The 25,967-nt window shown below is 42.4% G+C and overlaps 1 protein-coding gene across 2 annotated transcripts in view; it reads right to left on the bottom strand.

The window, feature by feature from the left end:
• The window catches only part of ACO1 (aconitase 1), a 65,085-nt gene that overhangs the window by 7,455 nt on the left and 31,663 nt on the right, over positions 1-25,967 (bottom strand). For both annotated transcript variants that reach the window (XM_024753801.1, XM_024753802.1), the window contains exons 6-19: positions 25,719-25,902; positions 25,009-25,148; positions 23,179-23,350; positions 21,789-21,889; positions 20,272-20,388; positions 19,017-19,176; positions 17,616-17,751; positions 14,920-15,004; positions 13,980-14,136; positions 12,626-12,750; positions 10,665-10,769; positions 10,052-10,194; positions 7,445-7,592; positions 3,141-3,263 (exon numbers count right to left, since the gene is read on the bottom strand). In XM_024753801.1, the coding sequence (XP_024609569.1) occupies positions 3,141-3,263; positions 7,445-7,592; positions 10,052-10,194; positions 10,665-10,769; positions 12,626-12,750; positions 13,980-14,136; positions 14,920-15,004; positions 17,616-17,751; positions 19,017-19,176; positions 20,272-20,388; positions 21,789-21,889; positions 23,179-23,350; positions 25,009-25,148; positions 25,719-25,902 (1,896 nt within the window). The remainder of the gene's footprint in view (positions 1-3,140; positions 3,264-7,444; positions 7,593-10,051; positions 10,195-10,664; positions 10,770-12,625; positions 12,751-13,979; positions 14,137-14,919; positions 15,005-17,615; positions 17,752-19,016; positions 19,177-20,271; positions 20,389-21,788; positions 21,890-23,178; positions 23,351-25,008; positions 25,149-25,718; positions 25,903-25,967) is intronic.

Raw genomic sequence — 25,967 nt, 5'->3', positions numbered from 1 at the left:
TAATCGTTTACATAAAATGTTGCCCGCTAGTTATAAATAACACAGTAGCCAGGCTTAACTGATTGCCTGCACTGTGTAGGCAGCATGTAGGCGCTGAAATGAACTCTCCTCCCACCCTCCCCCAACCCTCGCTATTATTGTGCCCCTGTACCCTAGTAGTCAGTGGTTTACCCAATATCTGAACCCATGCAGTCTAACCACACACTTAGCCACTTTGTGATACAACATTTCTCCGCAAACTTCCACTGTATCTGGAAACCTCAGCACAAAGAAACATAAAGAAAATTCATTTTTCCCCTTGAATTTTGCTATTATTGTAGGTGCATCAGCAGACACCGAAGATTTAATAAAAACACAACTTTCAGAACATACTACAGAGAAAGTAAATGATTACCTACTGTGTGCTGCTTTTATACTTCCTGTTTCAGGGATCAAATTACATTGAATATAATCTTGATATAAAGCTTCCTATAAAGTACATTTTACTATGATCTATAACTGGCAATGTACAGCAGTGATCAATAAACCAGGATACTTGATTAACTAGAATATCCCATCCTCAAATATTAGTTAACTGTAATATAATAGTAAGATACCCCTAAAAGGTCTCAATATCTAGGGTCCACTTTTAAGATCCCCTGAATCAGGGTTACTCAGGAAGCTTGTTAAAAATGTAGATTCTTGAGTCACAAATGTAGTAAACAAACTTATGGTTACCAAGGGGGAAGGGAGGGCGATAAACTGGGAGATTGGGATTGACATATACACACTACTATATATAAAATAGATAACTAGTAAGAACCTACTGTATAGCACAGGGAACTCTACTCAATATAATGACCTATATGGGAACAGAATCTTAGAAAGAGTTGTACATATGTATATGTATAACTGATTAATTTTGCTGTACAGTCGAAACTGACACAACATTGTAAATCTATATTCTAATAAAAATTAATTTAAAAAAATGTAGATTCATGGGTACTACCCCAGGTCTACTGTATCAGAATCTCTAACAGGGAGCATGGGTGGGAGAAGATAGTGATTCTTTTAATTTAGGAGAACCATGGCTATAGAGCAGTAGTTCTCAAACTCTGCTGAATATTAGAATCACTGGGGAGACTTTTAAAAGCCCGATGTCCTGGCCTTTCCCCTTACCAGTTAAACCAGAATCTCTGGGAATGAGATCCAGGCACAGGTGTTTTTTTAAAATCTCAAGGTGTTTCCAAATTTAAAAGCAAATTTATAGAGGAAGGGCAGATTCTTTAGGACAGTAGATATTTTGTATGGATTTACGTATATATGTACTGTATACTTATTTTGGGGGAAGTGGTAATCTTTGTAAACACAGGTCATTCACGTCTCAAGCTCTGTGTAAAGGGCCTTGCAGCACTGCAGATCACAGCTGTCTGTCCCTCTCTGCATGAGGACAGCCCGGGGTTGCCTAGTGGCCGAGGCTGGGCAGCTACAGAATGAAGTGTATACGGCTGTCTGGGCAGACAGAACTTGGAGCGGTTCTGTAGAGAAGTCTAGACGTGTATGGTCAGGCCCCTCAAGATGGCTGTTCTCTTGCTCTTTGTACATCCCCTGCTCGACCAGTCCCTGCTTCACCTCTGCCCTACTCACATGAATGTGCTTGCCCCCTGCCCCTTAAGTCAGAACGGCCCCACCTGCTAGCTTATTAAAGGGAAACATCTGCCCTAGTGGTGGTGGTTAACCTGAGTGGCTGTGAGGCACAGGCCCCAGCTGCTGGTTTCCCTGGTAACTGATGAGCCAACCTGACATCAATCCCCCCCTATAAATGGTAGCCTCCTTCTCCCCCAGGGGAGGGAAGACTTGCTGTGTCCTGCTTGCTGTTTGCTGCACACGGTGGGGTGTTGCCCCAGGACCTTGCTTCCGATGTGTAAGAGCCCCCCTCTGTTAAACCACTGATGTCTCTCTGTCGCTGTATCCGGGCTCCTTCTTTGGTCTCGTGGCTGGTGCAGCCCAGTGAGCCCCTAGAGAGCCCCTCGGTGCCAGGTCTCTTCTTATTTCCCAGATCTCACTGTCCCCACCTGACTGCTCCCTGCAGCACCCAGCTCCCTTCCTAAAATCCTTTCTTCTGTAATTTCTTAGGTTCTTTTCAGCAGTTTCTAGAAAAGGCAGGCCTTTGACAAATTACCAATAAGAACATCTCCCCCCCCACCCACTGCAAACTGATTGCCTAAAAAAAAATAGGTGTGATGTTCAAAGACATTTTTCAGAAGCCTGGGAGTCTGGAGGGCTGCCTGCCAGACAGCCATATTTTTTTTTTTACTGTACTTGTGGATATCAACTTACTTAGCATCTGCCAAGTGCATTGATTTGCTCGAGCCATCGTTATTTAAATTGATATCAGCTAAGCTATTCTACCCTATCCTGAGGATTAAAGTCAGTCACCAGGAGTGTGCCCTGCTTTCAGGGCAAGCAAATGCTCGAGAGGTAAAAGCTCCTGCGTGGCCCCTCCCCCAGGGACACCTGACGCAGGTCAAGCCCTGAAATGGCTGAAGGTTCCAAAGAGCTGACTGTCTACATACAGAGAGGGCTTCCTTTTCTATTGAGCCTGTATGCAGACTTTTCACAGGCAGTGATAAGCAACTGTTAAAAAGTGCATTCCCCGAGCTTATCCAAAGCTCAGGCTCCTTACTTTTTCCCTTCTGTGAACCTGACGATACAGTAGCAGTAGATTATTCCTCACATTCACCTGGGACAAGAGCCTTGAATAAACTTCAGGTGATAACCTCTGAGAACGTTATGAAAACCATGAAACTTTCCCCATTTAAAAAAAAAAAAAGACACATACTACACACTTCTGGATGGATAGACTTCGGGACCCTCCCCCCAACTGTTCTGTAGACGCCCCCAAAGATCCACAGCTCCCAGGATAGCAATGTTTGATCTAAGGGAAGCTGGTGAACTCTAGATTACCCTTCACTCAGTGAAGTAAATCCTGATCTACCAAGAAGCAGGAGATGAATAAACGTTCCTGCTTTCCCGAGCTTGCTTTGCTCTTCTACATCTTGGAAAGTAAAGCAAAGCATTTTATTTCTGGCCTCCCTCCCAGCTTCCCTTCTGGTTCAGAGGGGCAGCTGCCTGCGGGGATGTCTCTGCATCCTACTCACCAGTAGGAAAGGGCCCTTGGCTGCCCAGTCTCGGGAGCTGCCTGAGCCGTACTCTTTGCCGGCCAGAACTATCAGGGGAAGGCCCGCCTGCTGGTACCGCTCAGAGGCATCGAACACATCAAGCTGAGGAAGAGAAGAGGAAGGTTTTACAGACACAGTAAAGGCACAGAGTGTGGACACAGGGCAGTGAGTCCTGGTGGGACATGCAGGGGCAGAAGTGTCTGTAGTCGGCCAAGCCAACGTAAAGTCAATGGAACACTCAACCAGTCAGTTGCCTGGTCTACAAATTTCCAGTTAACTCCATCTACGTACCTCTATCAAATTGAATGTTATACTCTTAAGTGAAATGCCTCATTATCCTAGTTTTAGAAAAACATTCAAATCCTAGGGCATCAGGGGAAAAATAGGAAATTAGATCAGTTTTTTTTTTTCTAACTCTTCCATTGATTAAAATATTTTACAGCTAAAGCAGAGAATCCCACCTAAACCTGGGTTTTGACTGAGTACCAGAAGCTCAGCGATGGTCAGCTGTGAAGGGTAGCCAAACAGAAAGAAGGTCACGTGTTCAGGAATTACATAAAATGCAAACTCTTATGTGTCACCCTTCTACATGGAGGTCAAGGTAGAGACAGTAGAAACACTGATGGAAGCACCAATCAATAAAGGACAGGAAAGGATTAATGGATCTTTTGGTACATATGAGAAACATCTTACACAAATAGATTCATTTGTTTCTCACAGGAGCTCTGAATATTCTGCTGAGCTGAGACTTCACAAAGAGATGATATCATTGCTGGTGAGTAATAAAACATTGTTTTCTCCTGGCTACTTAAGTCAGAAAATAAGATCTGTCCAAAAGAAGGAGTATTTGATTTGAAAGGAGCTCTAGAAAGGTGTCTAATCAAATTCTTACGTAGGCTTTCACAGATTGCTATTGCGGTGAAAGGATGGAGACTGTGCTTGATGTCACACGGCATCGCCTAAATCTGGGTAGGATTCTGTATGTCTTTAGCTGGATAGAGCTCATGAATATAGAAACTGTTTAAAAACAAACGAACAAACAAAACCAGTGAAAGCCTGCCCTAGCCAAATAGCCTGGATCCTTTCAAAGACCAGAAAGAAACAACCTACCTGATATTTTCAGAGATATCTATTAGTAGCTTTGTATTTAAGACTGTGGGAGTGTGTGTTTTTTAAAGTGCTTTTAAAACTACCACAAAGCTGACAATCCCGTGGCAAAGCAGGTCTTGGAACCCAAGATGAGTGGGACTAAGCAGGTCTAGAATTGCGAGCTCCTGGCTTTTCTCATACATGAGCCAAACAGAGTAGTAAGCAGCTTATAAAGCATCAGCTCCTGTACTCTCCCGCTCTTCTGAAGAAAACATAAAATTTAGTGGTTTCTTCTGTTATTGTGCCTCTGTATCCCTAAGTATTTAATCAGCCAGTTCTTCATTTCTCCTTTTTTATTGTTAATTTCCTACTTTGATGATTTAGTTCTTTTAACCACTGTGCTCCTTCCCCTCCCCCACCCCCTACTCTCCGCGGCCTTCTAATATCATTGTCATACATTTTGATTATGTAAATGCCACTTATAGCTGAGCCATATAATATACTCTGATTTCCTTTTCTTGGCAATTAAACAATTTTTTTTTCCACCGGAATAAATTTTTTGTATGTGTGCTCACCTATTTCTGTGTCCCTACTTGTTAATTAATTCCCAAATGCACTGCCTAAAGTATCAATACAAGTCTTCTCTAAAGACATTCAAATCTATCAGGCAATCTAATTTAAAAATCTTTTTCATGGGGTGTCACTCTTGGAACCCAACATTCCTGTGTGGACTGATGGCTCTCTGAGGACATGGTGCATTCCTATTCTTTCCCCAACATCCTGTCGATTCCCTGTATTTCTTTTTCTTGGATCCTACATCTTCCTCTTTTTTTGGTTTATTCCCTCGTTTTGGTGTAATACATTTACTAAGTAGCTTCTTGAGACTGGGACTAAGGGTATTTTTAAAGTTTTTGAATATCTGAATGTGTTATTACTTTAATCTCACTTGGCTGGAAGTATGAGGGACACAGATTTTAGGGTGCCAATAACTTTCCTCAGTCTGTTTCCTGGGCTGCTGTGAGCGCGTCTGATCCCCAGGACAATGCACATAAGCTGTTTTTCCCTCTCTGAAGTTTCTAGAACTCCTTGCCTCTGCTGTTCGTGCCGCGCGGCTTGTGGGATCTTAGTTCCCCAACCAGGGATCGAGCCCAGGCCCTCAAGCCGTGAAATCGCGGAGTCCTAACCACAGGACCGCCAGGGAATTCCCAACTTTGCTGTCTTAATTTCATAATGATGTCACTTGGAGTGGGTCTTCTTTAATCATGTGGCTGGGCACTCAGTGGACCTTTGAATCTGGAATCTCAGATTTTGCAGCTGAGGAATTTTCTTGTGTTAATTCTCTAATAATTTCCTCTCAGATCTTGTCTGTTCTTTTTAGCATCTCTATTCAGTCAGATGTTGGCCCTCCTCAGTTCAGTCTTTAATTTTCTTACATTTTCTAATTTCCCCTTTGTCTTTCTATATTCTGGAAGATATTCTCAACTAATCAACTTTTCCTGTGAAATTTTAGGGGCTTTTTTTTTTTTTTTTTTTTTTTTAAGGAGCTCTTTCTTGTCTTCTGATTACTTTACAGCAACAGAAAATCATCTCTTATCACTCTGAGGAGACAGTTGTTTTCCTTAGTTTTCTTCTACTCTTTGCATTATCTGTTGTCCTTTATATTCCTCTGTTCTTTGTCTGTCTTCCAAGTTCAAGGCCTGATTCAAATGCCTCTTCATCTCTCATTCTGTCTCCTTATTTAAGCTGAGGCACTAAGCAACTGACTAGGAGTTCTGTGCAATGGCCGGGCTGTAAATGAGGGAGATTCATTGTGACAGTCAGTATCCTGGAGGCCTCCAAAGTCTGTAACTGCAAGTCCTTCCCCTTCATCTCTCGGGGATTTTACCATTTATTTGTATCTTTTTCACTTAATAGTTTATCGTCCCTGCTATTCACTGAACAGATATCTCCTGGGCACTGACTTTGTGCTGGATCCTGGTGATCAGAGTATCTATGATGAATTTGCTTTACAAACATAGAACCAGTTACAAGTGAGGCAGTGTGTTTGGTGGTAAAGAGCGTTGACTTCGGACAGAGCCTGACTCCATGGGTTTTAATCTCAGCTCCTCAGACTTGTGAATTTAGGGAGTTACATGAGCTCTCTAGGCTCCACTTGCCAACTTAAAACAAGGAGAATTATGGTACCTTCCTCAAAGGGTTGTTTTGAGGATTGAACAAGTCAGTATATGCAAAGAGCTTAGAACAGCACCTGGGATGGTGTAAGTTCCACAGACGTATTTGGTCATTATCATTTTAAAATAATTTGTGAGGGTTATTTCTTAAGTAGCTTAACCAGTTTTCATGCGGTTTCACAGCATTCACTGGGAAGGGAAGTGACCCTGAGGACCTACTGCTGTGCCAGATGCTATGCTAGGTGTTTAACGTGTCATTCCATTCGAGGTTAAGCCTCAGAGCCTTAAAAAGTGGATATTATTTCTACTTCTCAAGTAAGAAAAATGAGGCTCAGAGAGGGAGATAACTTGCTGAGGGCTCCACAGCTGATATGAGGTGGAGATGGGACTTGAACCCAGGCTTGTCTGACTTAAAGTACAGGCTTCCCCACCTCTCATATGCCTGCCATCTGTGAATAGACAATTCCAGCTGTAATATGCCAACTCCAGATGGTCCCCATTAGGACCCAAGCAGGCCTGCACAATCCCGTACATTCCTTCTTTTCCTAGTCATATGGTAAATTAATTAAATGCTATTAAAGTTATATTGGGTTGGCCAAAAAGTTCATTTGGGTTTTTCCATACGAGGCTACCGAAAACCCAAACGAACTTTTTGGCCAACCCAATAAAATAGCACTTCTTAATAAATATCCTCCACCTTAACCTGGAATTTCCCCTTCAAGTACTCTGAACTGACGAAATTTCACTCAGAGGTTTTTAAGCTCAACTCCTAGGAAACTAGACTTAGTTAAAGCATGAAGCAGAATCTCTAAGCAGGAAAAGTTTTCCCAGTTTAAAGGGCCTCTCCATCAAGGATGAACTCTATATACATGGACACCTGGCAAGAGGGACTGTACAAAGCAAGAGGTAGGATGAGCTGTGAAATAAAAATAAGACCAAAAGGAAAGTGATGGTGCAAACATCCACCCACCCAGAGCCTGAGAAATTCTGGCTTCTTAATGAAGTAGAAGACACAATACTCACAATTTCGCCAGTAGGCAGATGGATAGTCTGTGGTGCCTGCTTGTTCAAGAATTTGTTTAATAAGCGGATATTGGCAAATGTCCCCCGCGCCATGATGGCGTCATTACCTCGGCGGGAGCCATAGGAGTTGAATTCTCGTGGAGTCAAGCTGATAACGAAAGCAGGAGGGGAGCTGGTTTAGTGAACTGAGAGAAGATTAAACTTGGCTTACTCCAAGAAAAGAGAAAACCCACAAACCTAGGTGTTTCTCTATGTCTGCTAAGTATTGTTCTCCAAGGCAGAAAAGCTGTTCCCATGGCTTCAACTGAGGGCAGAGTGAGAGGTGGCAGGTGGGACTGTGAATCAGTATGCTCCCAGCAGCAACCTACAGTTATAAATCTGAGGAGAGCAATCGGGAGGGACTTTAATAAGAGTATTTATTTTACTGATTCAGTAGGGTAGCCTATAAAGCTTCACAAAAGGTAAAATACTAAAAATGGGTAAGAAAAACAAAGGAAGCAAAGGGAATACTCAGGGTAGGCCAGTCAGGTAGAGCCAAGAATGGGGACACATAAAATACATTCTATAAACTAAACAGAAGTAGGTTCAAATTTGTCCCCGAGTTACCAGGAGCTCAGTGCAATGAAAAGACACATAACTGGTGACATGACTTAGAATTTTCATAAGATCAAAATCAGGGCAGTGCCAAAGAGGCAGACGGGAATAGCTATCGGTGGTCCTAAAATCAAAGAAAAATCTTATCTGTGGGTCCCAATGAAAGGACACTTTGCAAAGTGAGTAACAACATCTTAAAATGAACATGGCGACCAGTTCACTGGGCTGTTTCTTATAATGCTAGGAAGCGTGTGGTTAATGATTTATTAGTTAGATCTAATTTGAAGATTGAGAGTCTATGAATGGGCTTCAGGAGTAGGTGAGTGTGGCTATGAACCCCTGAAATTATGTCCAAAATGTGCATGTGCATTTTTATGAGAAGGTATATCTCCTTTCATTCAATTCTCTAGAGTATCAATAATCACCAATCTCAAAAGGTGTTGGTCACTGCTTATTTTCTAGTTTCTTCCTCCAGCCTCAATCTTGTGTTTCTCTAGTTTCTCTGTTTGTTCTTAGAAGCCTTTTCTCCCATTCATTCACTCAACAACTTTTTATTGAGCACCAACTATGTGCCAGGAGCTGTTGTGGGTGAACAATGAACAAAACAAATTAAGATCTCTGCCTTTGCAGAGCTTACATTCTAGAAGCTGGAGACAAAGGAATTTTTTTAAAGAGCATCCTACGCAAGTGTTACTAGATTGTGGTTAATACCTTAGAAAAAAGAAAAGGTAGACCAGGGCAAGGAGAACAGGAGTATGGTGGGAATGAACTCATGGAGGAAGACTTGAACTTGGCGAGAGAGTTAGCTAAGAGGGTATCTTGGGGAAGGGCATCCAAGAGGAAAAAACAGCCAGCTCAACCAAAGGCTCTCAGGCAGAAGGGTACTTGGCCTTGCTTGGAACATTCGATGAACAAGGTGGTGGGCAATGTGTCCCGAGCAGTGTGGGTGAGTGGAAGAGCAGGGACTCACTGACTCATCTTGAATATCACCTGCCCTTTTCTACTTGCTGATGGACTTGTGTCTCCCACTCAAAGCAGAATCATATCCCTTTAAAATCTCACAATATGTATCTGTGTATAGGCAGTTCCCATACATTTTGAAAAGTAGTTGCCCTGCGTTAAAGAAAAATCTTGACACAGACCACTGTGCATCATCTCCTCCAGATGTGGGCTATCTTCTTAAACTTACAACACTCACATTTCTGGAGAATATGAAATATTCTTGGTCTGAATGAATAGACTGTCCCATAGGGTGCACTAGGAAAAGGCAGAGATGAGTGAGCAGGATAGAAAGGGAAATTCATGAAGAAAATGGGTTAGCCACCAGGCAAGTGAGATGAGGGGCAAGGTAGCTGTCCTCTCCTACTGGGAAAAAAGAAGGTGTTGAATTTCGTTCCTCAAATTGGCTCTGGGCCCCATCCCTGAAGAAGCTGATTCAGGAGGTGGGGACGGGAACCAGGAACTTTTATCTCCCCAGATGACTCTCATGGAAAGTCCCATTTGGGACCGACATTGATTGATAGTGGTATATTAAATAACAGTGGATAATACTGTTAAAATCGGTATGTGACTGAAGGATTGCTGAATGGATGCGTAAACTGCAAATCCTTGAAGTGGATCTCTGTAAAGAATACGTCTCTCAACCAGGAAATATCAATGCATTTCCAGTTCTAGCCCTGTCGAGTACTTCAAGTGGAACCAGGCTCTGCCACGGGTGAAGAGCAGAGCCTTGTACTTTAACAGTCAGCCAAGCTGGGGGTTGGGATGACAGCTGAGTCTAATGAGTACACCTGCTCAAAAAGAAGGTCCTCATCCCTGCTGGGGTTCACGTGCTGATGGATTCTCCCCAGGGAAGCTTCGAAGCAGCAAACAGAAAGAGCAATTGGTTTTCAAGCCCCAGGGTTCAGTGAAAAACCGAAGTGTGACTCCAAGGAGACCTCATGAAAAGAGAACTACTGGCCTCACTCTCTCCATTTCTGCCTTCAGGCCTTCCTCCCCTTATTCATTACTTACCCTCTGTTAGTTAAGTAGCGAGCAGCAGGGCTATTTCTTGCAATATTTCCAGCCGGAGAGATGTGGTCTGTTGTTACTGAATCTCCCAAATTTAACAGCACGTAGGCATCCACTATAGATTTAGGAGGCCGAAGATCCAAAGTCTACCAAAGAACACAGTAAGTCAGTGTTTGCCCAGGTTTTCTCCCAACATGTCACCAGGGGAACCCCAACAGTAGCGGTCCATGGACCTGAACCAGATGACAGCCCTATATCAGTGCATAGAAAATTCTAGTTTTATTGTTTTTTTCAGGGGTGTTTAGAAAGGTGAGGTAAATTTATGCAAAATATTCATATCTCACTCTTGAAGGGAGGTGAAGTATTGGCACTGTCCACTCAAAAGCAACAGGGATGCTGCTGCAAACGACATTCTCTTTCTCCACATCCAGAGAAGGCCTCAGATGCTGAGGACAGCAGGAGTCCTCCCCGCCCCACCCAGGGCAGTGCAGACTCCTTGATCATCAGTTTCAGAGAAGATTTCCCTTGTTTTTATGGATATAAGGTTTAAATATGGATTTTGCAAGGCAAGAAACTTTTTGAAGAACTCGTTTTGTTAAAAAGTAAAAAGTCCTACCAGGTCTTCAAAGAATGGTGGTGACTTAATGTACGTAGATTTGGGATTCCAGTAATATAGCTTATCTGATGGGGCTGCTAAGGCATTCCAGCTCTCATTCACAGTCTTGGGGAAAAAAGAAAAAAGGAAAGGCAGATCTAATCACAGTCCATCCTAAGGAAAATTTAACATGCGAACACAAACATATATTCAAGCTAAGAGCACAGTGAAAACCATTCTTACTCTAAATGGTCACACAACAGAGTTCCTCTATACTAAGACAACACCATGCTAAGTAATTTAAAAATACATGTGCTCTGTGATAGGCAGCCTCTGGAATGGCCCCCACGGACCTGCCTTCTAGGATTCACACCCCTAAGTGATCCCCTCCTGCTGAGTAGGGGCTGGGCCTAGTGACTCACCTCCAGGATTAGGTTATAAAGAGACTCTGCCTTCTGTCACTTTCACCCTCTTACCCTCGCTTGCTTGCTTACTTGCTCTGATGGAGGCCAGCTACCATTCTGTGAAGAGCAGGTGAAGAGACCCACTAGTAAGGCACTGAGGGCAGCCTCTAGCTGACAGTCAGTGAGGAGCTGAGGCCTTCACCCACAGCACGTGAGGTCCTTTATCCTGCCAACAACCACATGAGTGGTCTTAGAAATGGATCTTCCCCCAGTTGAGTCTTCAGATGAGACTGCAGCCCAAGATGACACCTTGACTGGGGCCTTGTGAAGGCACACACACCCTGTTAAGCCGCACCTCCATTTCTGACCCATGGAAACTGTGAGATAAAAAAATGCTTGCGGGCTTCCCTGGTGGCATAGTGGTTGAGAGTCCGCCTGCCGATGCACGGGACATGGGTTCGTGCCCCGGTCTGGGAAGATCCCACATGCCGCGGAGCGGCTGGGCCTGTGAGCCATGGCCGCTGAGCCTGTGCGTCTGGAGCCTGTGCTCCTCAACAGGAGAGGCCACAACAGTGAGAGGCCTGCGTACCGCAAAACAAAAACAAAAACAAAAACCTTGCTGTTTTAACTCACTAAGTTTGGGGGTAATTTGTTGCAGAGCAATAGATAACTAATACATATACTTATAAATATAATTTATGAAATAATCCAGATTGTACCCCAGGGGAAATTATGTATGCTCTGAAGATTCTGGGAAGTAGACCTCCAGGTCATAAGGACATTAGCTAGTAAGACAGCTGCTATGCATTCAAATTGGCTTGAATTAGCTCTACATGTCCATTGACTCAGACTCTGGAGAAATACATTTAACCCAATATCTACCAAACTCCCTTGTACCATTTCCCAGTGAGCAGCTTGTGGGATTCACAGTGCATGAATATGACCCCCGTGTGACTCTGCTACCCAGTCTGCCCTCTTGTTTCATTCAAACCACCAGCCCTAGGCTGAAGCCCTTGGGTCAGCCTATCACAGAGACTAGGGAAAGTGGTAACATCCAAGAGGCTCCGAAAATGATGCTGAGCCCCATACATTTTCCCTGTATTTGTAAAATGCACAGCAAGTTTTTTTTTTATTTCGGTAGTTTGATAGGGTGGTGTTTCCTACTGAGTGGCTTTTATTTTTATTATTATTTTTTAAGCATGCAAATACATCTGAGAGGTGCATTCAACCATTTGATGCCTCAGTGACACACTACAGTGACATCAGGGGGTCCTCAACCATAGTTGATGCACGCCCCAGGCTGCCTGAGGAAGGGGGTAGCTGTGGAGAGCAGGCCAGGAACCACACACAGCTGAGGCCTTTCCTCCTGAGGCTGCCACTCACTCGTCCAACTCTGGGAACATCTGGGGAGTGTGGGGTCTGGAAAAACGTGAGTCTTAGGAGAAAAATGATGGATAACCACTTCCCCAATCATCTGAAGAAATGTTACTTTGTATAGCTGACACCGCCACTGGCCTCAAGGGTGGCAGAGATGATGCATAAGAGTAGCTTTCCCTCACAGGTGGGCTGGGACCTCACCTCTATTTTCTGATAGACCTCCTTAAACATCCCAGGGATGACATACTGACGCTCCACTGCCTGGATCTCATCTCTGGTTGGCCAGATATCTCTCAGAAATACCTGTTGTCCCTTTGCATTTACCCCTGGGGAAAAAAATGTTTATTAGTGAGAAAAACATCTCATACCCCATTTTCATCACCACATACAGTCAGTCAAGTCTCGTTCAGGGTAGTTACGTTCTGTAAAGCCTACGTGCACACTCAGAGAATACTCAGTCACTGCCCCCAGGGGACACACATGTTAGGCTCCCAAGAGCCTCCATCCACAACACTGTCGTCAACTGATCAAGACATAACCCTGTTTTATGTGTGTTTCTGTTTCATGACACCTTACTTCATACATACTGTTGATGCATTCACACTGAACTTGCGAGCCTGTCTAACGCGAGGCCCGTCACAGCCTTCTTGGGCTTAGGAATGCTACACAGCACTTTAGCACTACTCTTGGTGGTCATTTTAAACAGTGAAATCACCAATAAAAAGCACAAAAATGTGAAAAACATGGTGCTAAACAGAGCTCGAACAGGACACTTGTTTGCAGTGTAACACCTGCAATAAAAAGGCAGAATGGGGCTTCCCTGGTGGCGCAGTGGTTGAGAGTCCACCTGCCGATGATAGAATGTTGCTTTGTTCGACCTCAGCTGAGAGCAGGCACAGTGAGGGACTCAAGGTTTTCACACCTGCACCCCTCCCCGCCCCCACCCCGTGCACATCTGTGAGTGACCATGGGAGAGTGATGAGCATTGATTTTGGGGTTAAAATCCATTTTAATGAGTAGTCAAATTTGCAAATATGGAATCCATATATAATGAGGATCAACTGTATGTCTAAAGCTATGATTTCCTGAAAGTAAATTCCAGGGCACCATTTTCATATTATCTAATCTGCTTATTAGCATGGGTTGAGGAGGGTACAGCAAAGAGACCAGAGGAAAGGAAACAAAGCATCCTGTCCCCAGAATTTCAAGAAGCTGTACTATGTGGATGTGTTCCTACAGAGGAGACATTAAAACAGTGCCTATCATTAGATTAAAGCAGGAGCTGGAAAGGAAGGGACTGGAGAAGAAGCCAGAATGGCAAGATCTCCACTACTTTGGGTATTTCTTTCCCTTTTGTTGTCCCTCCCCCTTTAGTAAATTCTTGTTTAACTATTTCAGTTATGTCTTAGCTGTGTATTGGGGCATAAAGAAAAGGCTCCTCCTCTGATCTCTGGAGGGTCTAGCCTTCATTATTTATTAAGGAAAGCAATAACTTTCTCCCAGTAATGTTTTCAGATACATTGGAAAAACTGTAACCCCCCAGAAAAGATCTTACCCAGTGGTTCTTTCTCAAAGTCGATCCGGATGGTCCCCGCAATTGCATACGCTATTACTAAAGGCGGAGAGGCTAAATAGTTGGCCCGGGTATTGGGGTGGACTCGCCCTTCAAAATTCCTGTTCCCAGACAGTACTCCAACAGCAACAAGGTCCCCCTGTGTGAGGCAAGGGGAAAAGCAGGTCGCAAAGAGAAGAGAATGCCTAGGCTCCATTTGTCAAAGTTTTCCCTTTAAGCTTCCCCTTCACCCGGTCCTCTCCCTGGGAAGAAGAGCACACAGGGTGACCCTGTGGGAGACACTCTGGGTCAAAAGCAGCTGAGAGACACATTCAGTGGTTTCTGCTCATGAGAAAATAGCAGGTTGGTCAGGAGGCAGCATCCTGGTTATTTTGCTGCTGGGGCCTGAGAACAGGCGGGGAAGACTGCAAGTTGAAAGCTAAAGGAAGCCACATTGACTGACAGGGATTCTATAATTAATGCAAAGCAAACCAAATAGTATTTCTCAACGCTACAGAATTTATGGGCCAAAAATCAAGCCAATGCAATTTAGTTTACATTCATTTGTCTGATTTGGAACCAGTTTTCAGACAACAGGAACAAACGATTCTGGCGCCTTCTGCAGTCAAAACCGCGTTTAGGGAGCACGCGTGTGCCAGGCGCTGCACTATGTCCTTCGTGTCCACTATCACCTTAGTGCTCACAACTCTATGAAACAGGTGCTATTATTGTCTCCAGTTACAGTTGTGAAAACTGAGCCACAAAGGGGTTAATTAACTTGCTCAAAGGTATACAGTTAATAAGTTTCACTCAACTCCAAAGACCGTACTCTTAACCACATCCCATGCTTCCCTGGACCTTCTTAAAATTACCAGCCTTTTGATCACACATCATATGAAACATGACAACAGCTCTGAAGACCCACAAGTTCCTCTGTAATCACCTGCGTGATGGCTTCTACCACAGCTTCAGCTAAGGGCCCACTGTTGCCAATGCAGGTCATGCAGCCATAGCCCACCACATCAAACCTAGGTGCAAGAGAGAAGCACAGGATGGAGAATGACTCTCAGTGGGCTCACCTGTTGGTTACAGTGCCTGGAGACCACTGACTTAAGTAAGTTTAGTACAGGGCTGTCTCTATAAAGCTTTCATTCTTGGGAACATTTTGATCTACTATTCATCCATTCTAGATCATTCAATTAAGAGTCCTTTTTATAATTTACTTTTTAAAAAAAACTGAAGTATAGTTGATTTATAATATTAAGGTGTACAACAAGGTGGCTGTCATATACAAACACACACACACACATATTTTTTCAGATTATTTTGCACTATAGGTTATTACAAGACATTGAATAGTTTTCCCTATGTTATACAGTAAATCCTTGCTGTTTATCTTTTTTTTTTTTGGCCACACCACGCAGCATGCGGGATCTTAGTTCCCCGACCAGGGATCAAACCTGCACCCCCTGTAGTGGAAGCCCGAAGTCATAACCACTGGACGGCCAGGGAAGTCCCATATCTATTTTATATATAGTAGTGTGTATCTGTTAACCCCATACTCCTAATCCCACCTCTCCCCCCAATCCCTGCTTTCCCCTTTAGTAACCATAAGTCTGTTTTCTATGTCTGTGAGTCTGTTTCTGTTTCGTAAATAGATTCATTTGCATTATTTTTTTTAGAGTCCACATACAAGTGGTAATATATAATATTTGTCTTTCTCTGCCTGACTCACTTCACTTAGTACGATATTCTCTAGGTCTATCCATGTTGCTTCAAATGGCAATATTTCATTCTTTTTTATGGCTGACTAGTATTCTATTGTGTATATGTATCTTCTTTATCCATTCATCTGTTGATGGACACTTAGGCTGTTTCAATGTCTCAGCTATTATAAATAGTGCTGGTATGAACATGGGGGTGCATGTATCTTTTCAAATTAGAGTTTCTGTCTTTTCTGGACATATTCCACTGACTGCTGGATCATATGGTAGCTCTAGTTTTAGTTTTTTAGGGAAGCTCCATACTGTTTTCCATAGTGGTTACACCAATTTACATTCCCACCAACAGTGTAGGAGGGTTCCCTTTTCTCCACACCCTCTCCAGCATTTATTATTTGTAGACTTTTTTTTTTTTTTTTGCGGTACGCGGGCCTCTCTCTGTTGTGGCCTCTCCCGTTGCAGAGGATAGACTCCGGACGCGCAGGCTCAGCGGCCATGGCTCACGGGCCCAGCCGTTCCGCGGCATGTGGGATCTTCCCGGACCGGGGCACGAACCCGCGTCCCCCGCATCGGCAGGGGGACTCTCAACCACTGCGCCACCAGGGAAACCCCTATTTGTAGACTTTTTGATGATGGCCCTTCTGACTGGCGTGAGGTGATACCTCATTGTAGTTTTGATTTGCATTTTTCTAAAAGTTAGTGATGTTGAGCATCTTTTCCTGTGCCTGTTGGCCATCTGTACGTCTTCTTTGGAAAAATGTCTATTCAGGTCTTCTGCCCATCTTTTGATTGGGTTGTTGGTTTGTTTGTTTTTGATATTGAGATGTATGAGCTGTTTGTATATTTTGGAAATTAATCCCTTGTCGGTCACATCATTTGCAAATATTTTGTTCCATTCGGTAACTTGTCGTTTTGTTTATGGTTTCCTTTGCTGTGCAAACACTTTTAAGTTTGATTAGGTCCTATTTGTTTATTTTTGCTTTTATTTATTTTGCCTTGGGATATTGCTACAATTTATGTCAGAGAATGTTTTGCCTATGTTCTCTTCTAGGAGTTTTATGGTGTCATGTCTTACATTTAGATATTTAAATCATTTTGAGTTTATTTTTGTATACGGTGTGAGACAATATTCTAATTTTATTGATTTACATGAGGCTGTCCAGCTTTCCCAACATCACTTGCTAAAGAGACTGTCTTTTCTGCAATATTCTCACCTTCTTTGTTGAAGATTAATGACCATAGCTGTATGGGTTATTTTTGGTCTCTCTATTCTGTTCCATATAATTTACTTTTATAAGTAATTTACTTTTTAAATTTATAAGAAAATTATAAGGAGTCTATCTGATCTGGAATTTTTAAAAGTTGAAATCAGATATGCCATTTGATGTCTTTATTCACTACTCTTATTATATAATCCCAAGGACTTCTGACTTTTATGAGGCACATGACAAAAATCTATGTCATCCAAATTAGGAATAGTGGATTAATTGGAGAAACTGTATTTGGCAACAAATAACTAATTGACTTCAAGGAAAGAGAACATTTTCAGGCATGGGAAATAATTATTTTCATACCAAAGGGCAGATTCAGTTGCAGAGCCAACACTAGCCCATAGCACACCTTCATACAACTGAGAAAAGATGCCCCCTGCCCCAGGAGTGCAGTGCTACAGCAGAGCACAGGCTTGATATCAGCCCCTGCTCTCTTCACAGACACCCTTGTCTGATGAACAACCAGTACAACTGTACAGGAGGGCCCTGCTCTGTCGGAATTTGAGGGTTTGTCTGTTTACCATCTGACAGAAGACTACACAATTAGACACCATCAGATAAGCTTACATCCATTACAAGGTGACTTAGCAAAATACCTGTGGAATACAATAAAACAAAAGCAATGGTGTAAGAGATTTCTCCCTCACCCAAGCTGAGACAGGTAAGGCATGACTCCACTTTCTCGCAGGTAGTAGGTGACCACACCACTTCCAGGAGATAGGCTAGTTTTGATGTAAGGCTTCACGTTCAGGCCAGCATCCACAGCCTTCTTTGCTAACAAGCCTGTGAAATGGTAAACACAGACACGGTGTGTGGGGCTGCCCACTCTAGGTGCCACGGACATTTCAGGAAAGAGGCTGACTTCAGTCTGCACTTCCTGCACTGCTTGACAGAGCCCCATTCATGTTGATGCTTTCTGCCATTTTTGTTGCCTGACAGAAATCAAAAGCTCGCTGGCCCAAAGTCATTTACATGTATTCAGTAAACTCAAAATTAGCCATGGACATAAAGAAAAAGATAAAAAGAGCTGTGCCTTTTTTTTTTTAAAAAAAAGAGATAAACCTGAACCATTCATGATTATATAATAGAATGAGTTTTTAATTTTTGGAGGGAAAGCAATCTTTCTAATTATATTTTATTTAGATGAAAAATAATAGGAAGGGCCCCTTCTTAAAGTATATGAATTGTGTACTTGTTGGTGAGGAATACAGTCTGCCTAGAAGATAAAATCTAGTCCTCAGATATTTCTTGAAGAGGAAGATCAAGGGCTCTTGGGCCACTTGACTCTGGGCAAATACAGAGACTATTTATTACAGGGACACTGGGTGCTCTGACTTAGGACATATCAGGGAAGTAGGAAAGAAATAAGGAGTCAGGGGTATAAAGAGACAAAAGGCTACAGACAAGCTGGTGTCTTATCTTAAGGAAATTGGTTTGTCCAAAGCTTAGGTGGCAACAGATGAATTCCTGGACAAAGAAGGTTCTCCTTACGCACTTGTCCAATTCATAAAGAAAGAACTGTTTGTGGACACAAGAGGAACTCTTAGGGATATTTTAAAATTTGGAAACTAAAGGGACATTAGAGTAATGAAACTCTGCCTGTAAATATTAAATAATTAAACAGAATTGCATAATAGGTAGATAAGTTTTATCGACCAGTGCCCTGTGCCATAATTCAGATGCACTTGACAATGCATCTAAGACAGACTAAATTCTACTGTACAAAAAGGCCTATCAGGGGTTTTATGGAGAAAACAGTCTGTGAAATGAAAACAGGTTTTTTCTTCTAAAGTCTGACATAAGATTCTAGGCTTTACCAGAAATTCATCTTTCTTTCCTCTCTTCTCCTTCTTTCTGTGTTGATTCTAAAGACTATACTACTTTAAATACTTTGCATTATTTATTGTGTAAACATTTCTGGGCCAATTAATCTCTGCATCTGGAAAGGATAAGGTTCAGGGAACTATATGTAGAACTCAGTTAAGCCCCTGGGTTATGTCTTGGGAAATTTTCACCCACACGTCCACATGACCATCAAAGGCACTTACCTGCTCCTAACATCACAGATGGATTACTGGTGTTAGTGCAGCTAGTAATGGCAGCGATTACCACAGAACCGTGAGCAAGGGTGAACTCGCTATTATTATAGATAAATGTCTTATGGTCATTATGATGGTCCAGAGCAACCTGGAATCCTTTAAATCCTTGCTATAGGAAGAAAAAAAGAAAAAAAAATATATGATCAAAAGTTCTCACTTTGGAAGAAGAAGAAATACTTTGGTAACTATAGTTTTAAAGGCCAATTCTTAACAAAACATAAACATCTCAGCTGGTAAACTCTGAAATGCTACAGAGAAATTAAATTTACTCTTTTTAAATCTTTATAAAAGGGAGTCATGATTTCTGAATCTGATTTTACTTTGAAATTATTAACAATTCTTCCCCACCTCAAATACCGAAAGAATAAACTACAAATTTAGCTGAGTCTAATTAGAGCTAATTAGTACAGATGTAATGGCTACACTGAGGGCGCTGATACTAACCTTTATGGAAATTTAGAAAAAGGTGCCATTTTGGCCAGATTCAACCAATCATAAGCAGTAAGGCTAACACAGTGCAGCTGAACATTTGGTAAAATGCTGGCATCCCGTGGATAAAATCCATCACAAATCTTATTCATTTGAAAAATCTTCATTGAAAATCTACTGTGTACAAGATACTATGCTGGGCACTTTGTGGGATACAAAGGTGACTGCATAAATCCTATCCTCAATCTACAGTGTAGTAAAGGAAATCAGACATGCACATTATACAGTACCAACAGTGAAATTTAAGGCTATGAAACACCGTCACAGGGTTTCCCACTGATGCCATGAAGGTTCAAATGAGGGAGAGATGACTTTGTGCTATGGGATCTGAGGCCACATTGTGGAAGAGCTGAGAGATTAGGGCATGCAGACGGGGAAGGGACATGCAGGCAGGGGATGGCATGAACAAAAGTACAGTGGCCAGAAAAGTGTGGGCAAGCCGAGTGAACACCGTGGTGAGTCATGTGAAAAGGAGGTATGCTTTTGAAAAGGAGGGTTGAGTTGTGTTTACAGGCAATCAAGTGCTCTAAGGAAGCTGCCTGGCTCTTAGCTAATGCAGAGGGAGGCATCGAGGACTATAGGATGGAGAGGAAACGCCCGCAGCACCAAGGCTTCAGGAAGACTCATCATCGAGGGCGGTGAAGCCTGTGCACAAAGAAGCCAAGCATGGGGCAGGATTGGGGAGGATTTCTACCCACCTCTCCCAGGTCCCTACCTTGGCTCCAAGGCAGCTCTCAAAGTCCTTTTTCATGTCAGATATGGCAACTTTGTCCTGAGGCCTTTTGGGTCCACTGCAGCAAGGCACTACTGTTTTCAAATCTAACTCCACAACCTGTGCACCCAAAAGAAAAGGAACCGTGGAATTGACATTATACTCACAAAGAAAAAAACACAGCCGTGCCAGAGAATTTAAAACACCACAACAATAAAAATAAACTAAACTACCACATTCAAAACCAAGGAAGTCAATGTCCATTTTACACTGAAGGGATGAATTTCCAGAGTTCCAGATGAGCACTTTGGTAGCATGGGACAGGCAGAAGCCTTGCCACCTCTCAGAAAGACCAGGGTGGGCATTGTGGCTGCCTCCAGGGTCTTTCACTCAGCCATCTTTGCAAAGCAGCTCATACATCCTTTTTATTGCTTAAGTTAGTCAATGAGATGGATTTTCTACTGAAATGATAGATAAACCATTGTAATTTTTCTAAGATGACTGGGGGAATGCAGCCATTAACTCATCAATGCCAAGAAATGGGCCCTAGTCTAATTGAATATTTCCTTCCATCAATGTAATATGAAACGAAACAAGGATCCCACATCTGGTTTACCCTTCAATCTTGGCTGCTGAGAAAAATGTGGATTCAGTTTGCACCCTAGAAAATGAATGAAGATAAGCACGTCTATGGGTAAATCAGAACAAATTGATTCGCTTGCACCTCCATTTCTTTCCCCATCTATAATAATGATGTGCTTATCAGCCTTTAAATAGCTCCAGTCCTTCTAAACTCCTTTTCCAAAGATCTTCCACATAAGAGGAGTAAAGCAAAAAAGGAGAGCAGGGCTTCCCTGGTGGCGCAGTGGTTAAGAATCTGCCTGCCAACGCAGGGGACATGGGTTCAAGCCCTGGTCTGGGAAGATCCCACATGCCGCGGAGCAAGTAAGCCTGTGAGCCACAACTACTGAGCCTGCGCTCTAGAGCCCACGAGCCGCAACTAACGAGCCCATGCACCGCAACTTCTGAAGCCCACACACTCTAGGACCCACGTGCTGCAACTACTGAAGCCCTCACGCCTAGAGCCCATGCTCTGCAAAAAGAGAAGCCACCGCAGTGAGAAGCTCGCGCACCGCAACTAAAGAAAGCCCGCGCACAGCAACGAAGACCCAATGGAGCCAAAAAATTAATTAATTAATTAAATTTATTTTAAAAAAAAGCGGTGGGTAGCGGGAGCATACTCAACCTAATGGCCAGGAAGAATGGGACAAGTTACGTTATTTTATGTCTACAATTCCTTATCTTTTTGATTTTTTAGCCTTTGAACACCCTGTTCTTCTGCGATAACTTGGCAGTGACTAATTTCCTACAAATACACCCCCCAAGAAAACACATTCACAACTAAAACCACAGGCTTGAGAAAGAGGAAACACATGCCCAGCACTGTGTGCTAAACATTTTAAATGCATTATTTCATTCTCTAATCCTTTATCATGACCTTATGAAAGGCACTCTCATACCTGGGCAAAGTCTGGGTCTTGAGCGGGGTCACTGAAATCCCGAAACATTCCTACAGCCTGAAGATACTTTTTAATATGCTTTACTTTTTCTTCATCACGACCTAATGGGCATTTTAAGAAGTAACAAGTAACAGATGTTAATATTTCCTGATTAAACTAATGCCTCTACCAGAAGCTATACAAGGAATGGGCATTTCACTTAAACACACACCAAGAGCTCTGCTGATGTTGCAGCTTTCAGGCTAACAGTCTGACTCTCTAGCCGATGCTGCTGTTTACTAGGGGCCATTGACTGATCTGCTGTTCTATCGAAGTGACCATTTTCTGTAGAAGATTCTCACTTATAAGCACTCATCTCTCTTTGGTTATGGGTCTTAATTAAGAGGAGCCTAAGCCTCAGCGAATTGTCAAAGCATACCTCCGACGCATCTGCCTTCAACTGGCCACAGACCCTCAGCATTCCACATGATTCTTGTTATAGTAATCCCCGCAGTCTCCCACCACAGATCACCAGCTGTGTGCCCAGCACTGTGTGCTAAACATTTTAAATGCATTATTTCATTCTCTAATCCTTTATCATGACCTTATGAGAAAAGCACTGTTATTATCCTCATTTATGGATGGGGAAATAGTGGCTCAAGAAGATTAACTTTCCCATGGAACATGGGCCGTAAATGGCAGAACCAGGATCCGAAGCTGAGTTTAGATTTGAGTTCAAAGTCCTAACTCGTGATGCTATATCACCAGGAATATGACCCTGAAAGCTCTGCTGTTTCATTCTGATCAAGACCCTGGTTGCAGGAAATAATACCTACGGTTTGCCCAATGGACACGGAGTTCTCCCAGTTTTCTGACAGTTAAATAAGCCTGTTCGAGAGCTTGATTCTTGGATCCACAACAGATCAGCATTCTTTTTTTTTCTCCTCTTCATTTTAACTGAATTGTAAAGGTCATCAGCTTTCAGCATGGACCTTATAACAGATGACTGTCTGATCTTTGTTAACATTTATCATGACCTGTTGTTGGGCCCCAGTGTTCATTACATCCCCTGTCATCCTCTCCACGAAGACATGCAGGAGAAATTTCTTTTAGGTTTCAGTTTAAGAAAGTGTTCAACTTCTCTGAAACCATTGGTTTCAAATCAGTAGATGTTACAAATTCGGTACCAGATCAGTAAGAGGTTCGGTGGCCACCTCTCGAGCCATAGAAACTAATCTCATCTCTGGATGTATTTTGCAGCTTTCCCCTCCCCACCATCCCTTCTCTTCTCTTCTTTAGGTTGAGTGCCTCAACTATTTAATCGAGGGACAGAGGCAGAAGGTAGTGCTCCAATTCTCAGTGTTCTATGAACTTTAGAAACGGCCTTCTGTTTTCAGGGTTCTGCACTTACCTGTCTGCACCAGGTACTTGATACTGACTTCATCAACTGGGAAAAAGGCAGCAGTGGCTCCATACTCTGGACACATGTTGGCAATTGTAGCTCGGTCGGCAATGGACAACTGGGCTACCCCTGGCCCGAAGAACTCGACAAATTTGCCCACTACCCCAACCTGGCGGAGGTGCTGAGCAACAGAACAATAGCAGAGTTTGAGACTTGATAACCTGTATTTAAAATGCAGAACTATCCCCTTGCAATTCTCATAAAGTAGCCTTGTGAGTAAACACAAAAAATGAATTAGCCCAACATATGTTTGATTACTTTTAAAAATAAAACTTAAAAAGTAAGGCCAACTAAATACAACATGGTATCTTGGAGTAGATCCTCGAACAGAAAAGGGATTACTGAAAAAACTGGTGAAGTTTCTAGTTTAGTTAAAAATGTCATACCAATGTTAACTACTTCTGTTTCTGATAAATATACCATGGTTATGTAAGATGTTAACATCTGGGGAAGCTGGGAGAAAGGTAACAGGAACTCTGTATTACCTTTACATCAAGTCCCCTGTAAATCTAAAATTATGTTGAAACATTCCTTTAAAAAGAAAGAAAAAGTAATATAAAAACACAAATAATAAGAAAAGTTTTGCCAAATGAGAAAACTTCTTTCTAAAAATTAAATAAATTCTTTCAACTTGAATAAATTATGATTTGCACTTGTTGAATAAGCAAATGCCTTGTTTTCAAGGGTATAATGAAAAAATATCCTGAACACAGGTATAAGTCAAATGTAACCAAAAGATCCAGGCAGTCTGACTCTCACACCTTTTCCATACAAGCCATCAGCCAGGGCTGGAGCCTCATGACTGGCTTGGCTCTGCATGAAATCAGCTGTATGAAGTGTGGACGACCACACGGACAGGCCCTTTTGGTTACATGGAATTCTGCCAAATTTTGTGGGCAGAGCCTATATTATTCCACACTTGAACGATGTGGACATCTCTGATGAGCTATAGTGTTCAAATAAATCCGATTCCGATGTCCATGACTATTAAATCAAAAGTATAGCATCCATCCCACATAACCCAAGCCTTCAAACTATACAACCAGAAAAACTTGTGTGATAATAAAAAAGAAATTACTTTTCTAATAGTCTTTCAAAATGAAACTGCCTTCTTTTTGCAAAGCAAGCAAATCACCAAAAAGGATTATTTCTGACAAGGGCAAATGAAAAACAAAACAAAACAAAACTAATATTTTCCAGCTTGGAGAAACATCTGTTACAATAATGTAACTTATAATACAGAGAATGGAATTTTAAATAGTCAAAAATTATTCATAGTTATTTTCATATAAAGAAGAACCATGTGGAAAAAATGTAGAAGTATAAACATATGCATGGAAATGATTTCTTATAACCTCAAGACAGTGATTATCTCTAGAAATGAAGAGGGTGGCTTTAGCCATAAATATTACATTTCACTTCTTAAAAAATATACATACAGAGAGAGCTCTGAAGCAAATACAGCAAAATGTTACCATCTGTTAAGTCTACATGGTGGGCGTATAAATGTCATTTTAACTTCTGTGTATTTAAACTGTTTCACAATTTCAAAAAATTTTTTTAAAGAAAAAGATCCATGCAGCAACAGAAGAGTAAAATGAACATAATGATCTGGAACCTAACTGCAGAGTTCTCTCCTTATGTCATCTCTTTTAAAGTCATAAACGTACTGTTTCCTAGCACTTCTAGAGCACATGGAAACCAAGAGAGACGCCATCATGGACTTTCCTCCTATTTGTCACTGCGACTCAGACCACAGAAGAGGCAGCACATTGTTACCTTGGTGATGGTGAGCACGATGTCAGTGGATGTTACCAGGGGGTGGGGATTTCCCATCAGCCTGTAGCCAATCACCTGGGGAAGCACCATGCTGATTGGCTGGCCCAGCATGACAGCTTCTGCTTCGATACCACCCACACCTGTGTGGAAAGGCGTGACAGAGTAATGCTTTCCTTAGTCCTCACGATATCCCTCAGGCATAGTTCACTGTGATTAACAAGTAGTCAACCCACTTATAGTGTTTTACTAGTGTAGAGTTATATTTCCATAAAGGACAGTTATCTTTTCTCTATTTCCCTCTATAGAATTTTTAACAAGTGTTTCTCAAAGTGTGGTCCCCCAAACACCTGTGTCAAAATCCCCTTGATTCCACACTAAAAAGAAGAATGGGCTTCAAGGAGTCGCTGTTTTTAACAAACACCCCAGCTGATTTTCGCCTATTCTAATTCCAGCTGCTTATTCCAATTCCAGCTGCTTATTCCAATTCCAGCTGCTTATTCCAATTCATTCTTCCAAACATTATACTGAGTGCCTAAAAGGCATCAGACACTTTTCTGGGTACTGGAAATTACTGGAAAACAGACCAAAAAAACCTCTCTGATATTTGTGGTCACTCAAATTCATGCTGCTGGGATGTAAGGGTATCAAAGTAAATCAAGGTGTTTACATAGAACAGCATAAGTGGAATAGGAGCCCAGAAGAACACTCACCCCAACCGAGAACGCCCAAACCATCAATCATGGTAGTGTGCGAATCCGTGCCCACAAGACTGTCTGGGTAGTAATATCCATCCTGATCAAATACCACTCTTGCCAAATACTCCAGATTCACCTGGTGGATGATTCCTGAGCCAGGAGGAATAATCCGCATGTTGCGAAAGGCCAGAGAGCCCCACTAGGATTGAAAAATGGGGAGAACACTATGAATACCAGACACACCTTTATGCAGCTCACCTCCTT

This window comes from Neophocaena asiaeorientalis, unplaced genomic scaffold, assembly GCF_003031525.2.
Source record: "Neophocaena asiaeorientalis asiaeorientalis breed wild unplaced genomic scaffold, Neophocaena_asiaeorientalis_V1.1 scaffold220, whole genome shotgun sequence".
In the NCBI taxonomy this organism is placed as follows: domain Eukaryota; kingdom Metazoa; phylum Chordata; class Mammalia; order Artiodactyla; family Phocoenidae; genus Neophocaena; species Neophocaena asiaeorientalis.
Note: the sequence above shows the minus strand (reverse complement) of the source record. Positions and strands in the feature narration are given on the sequence as shown.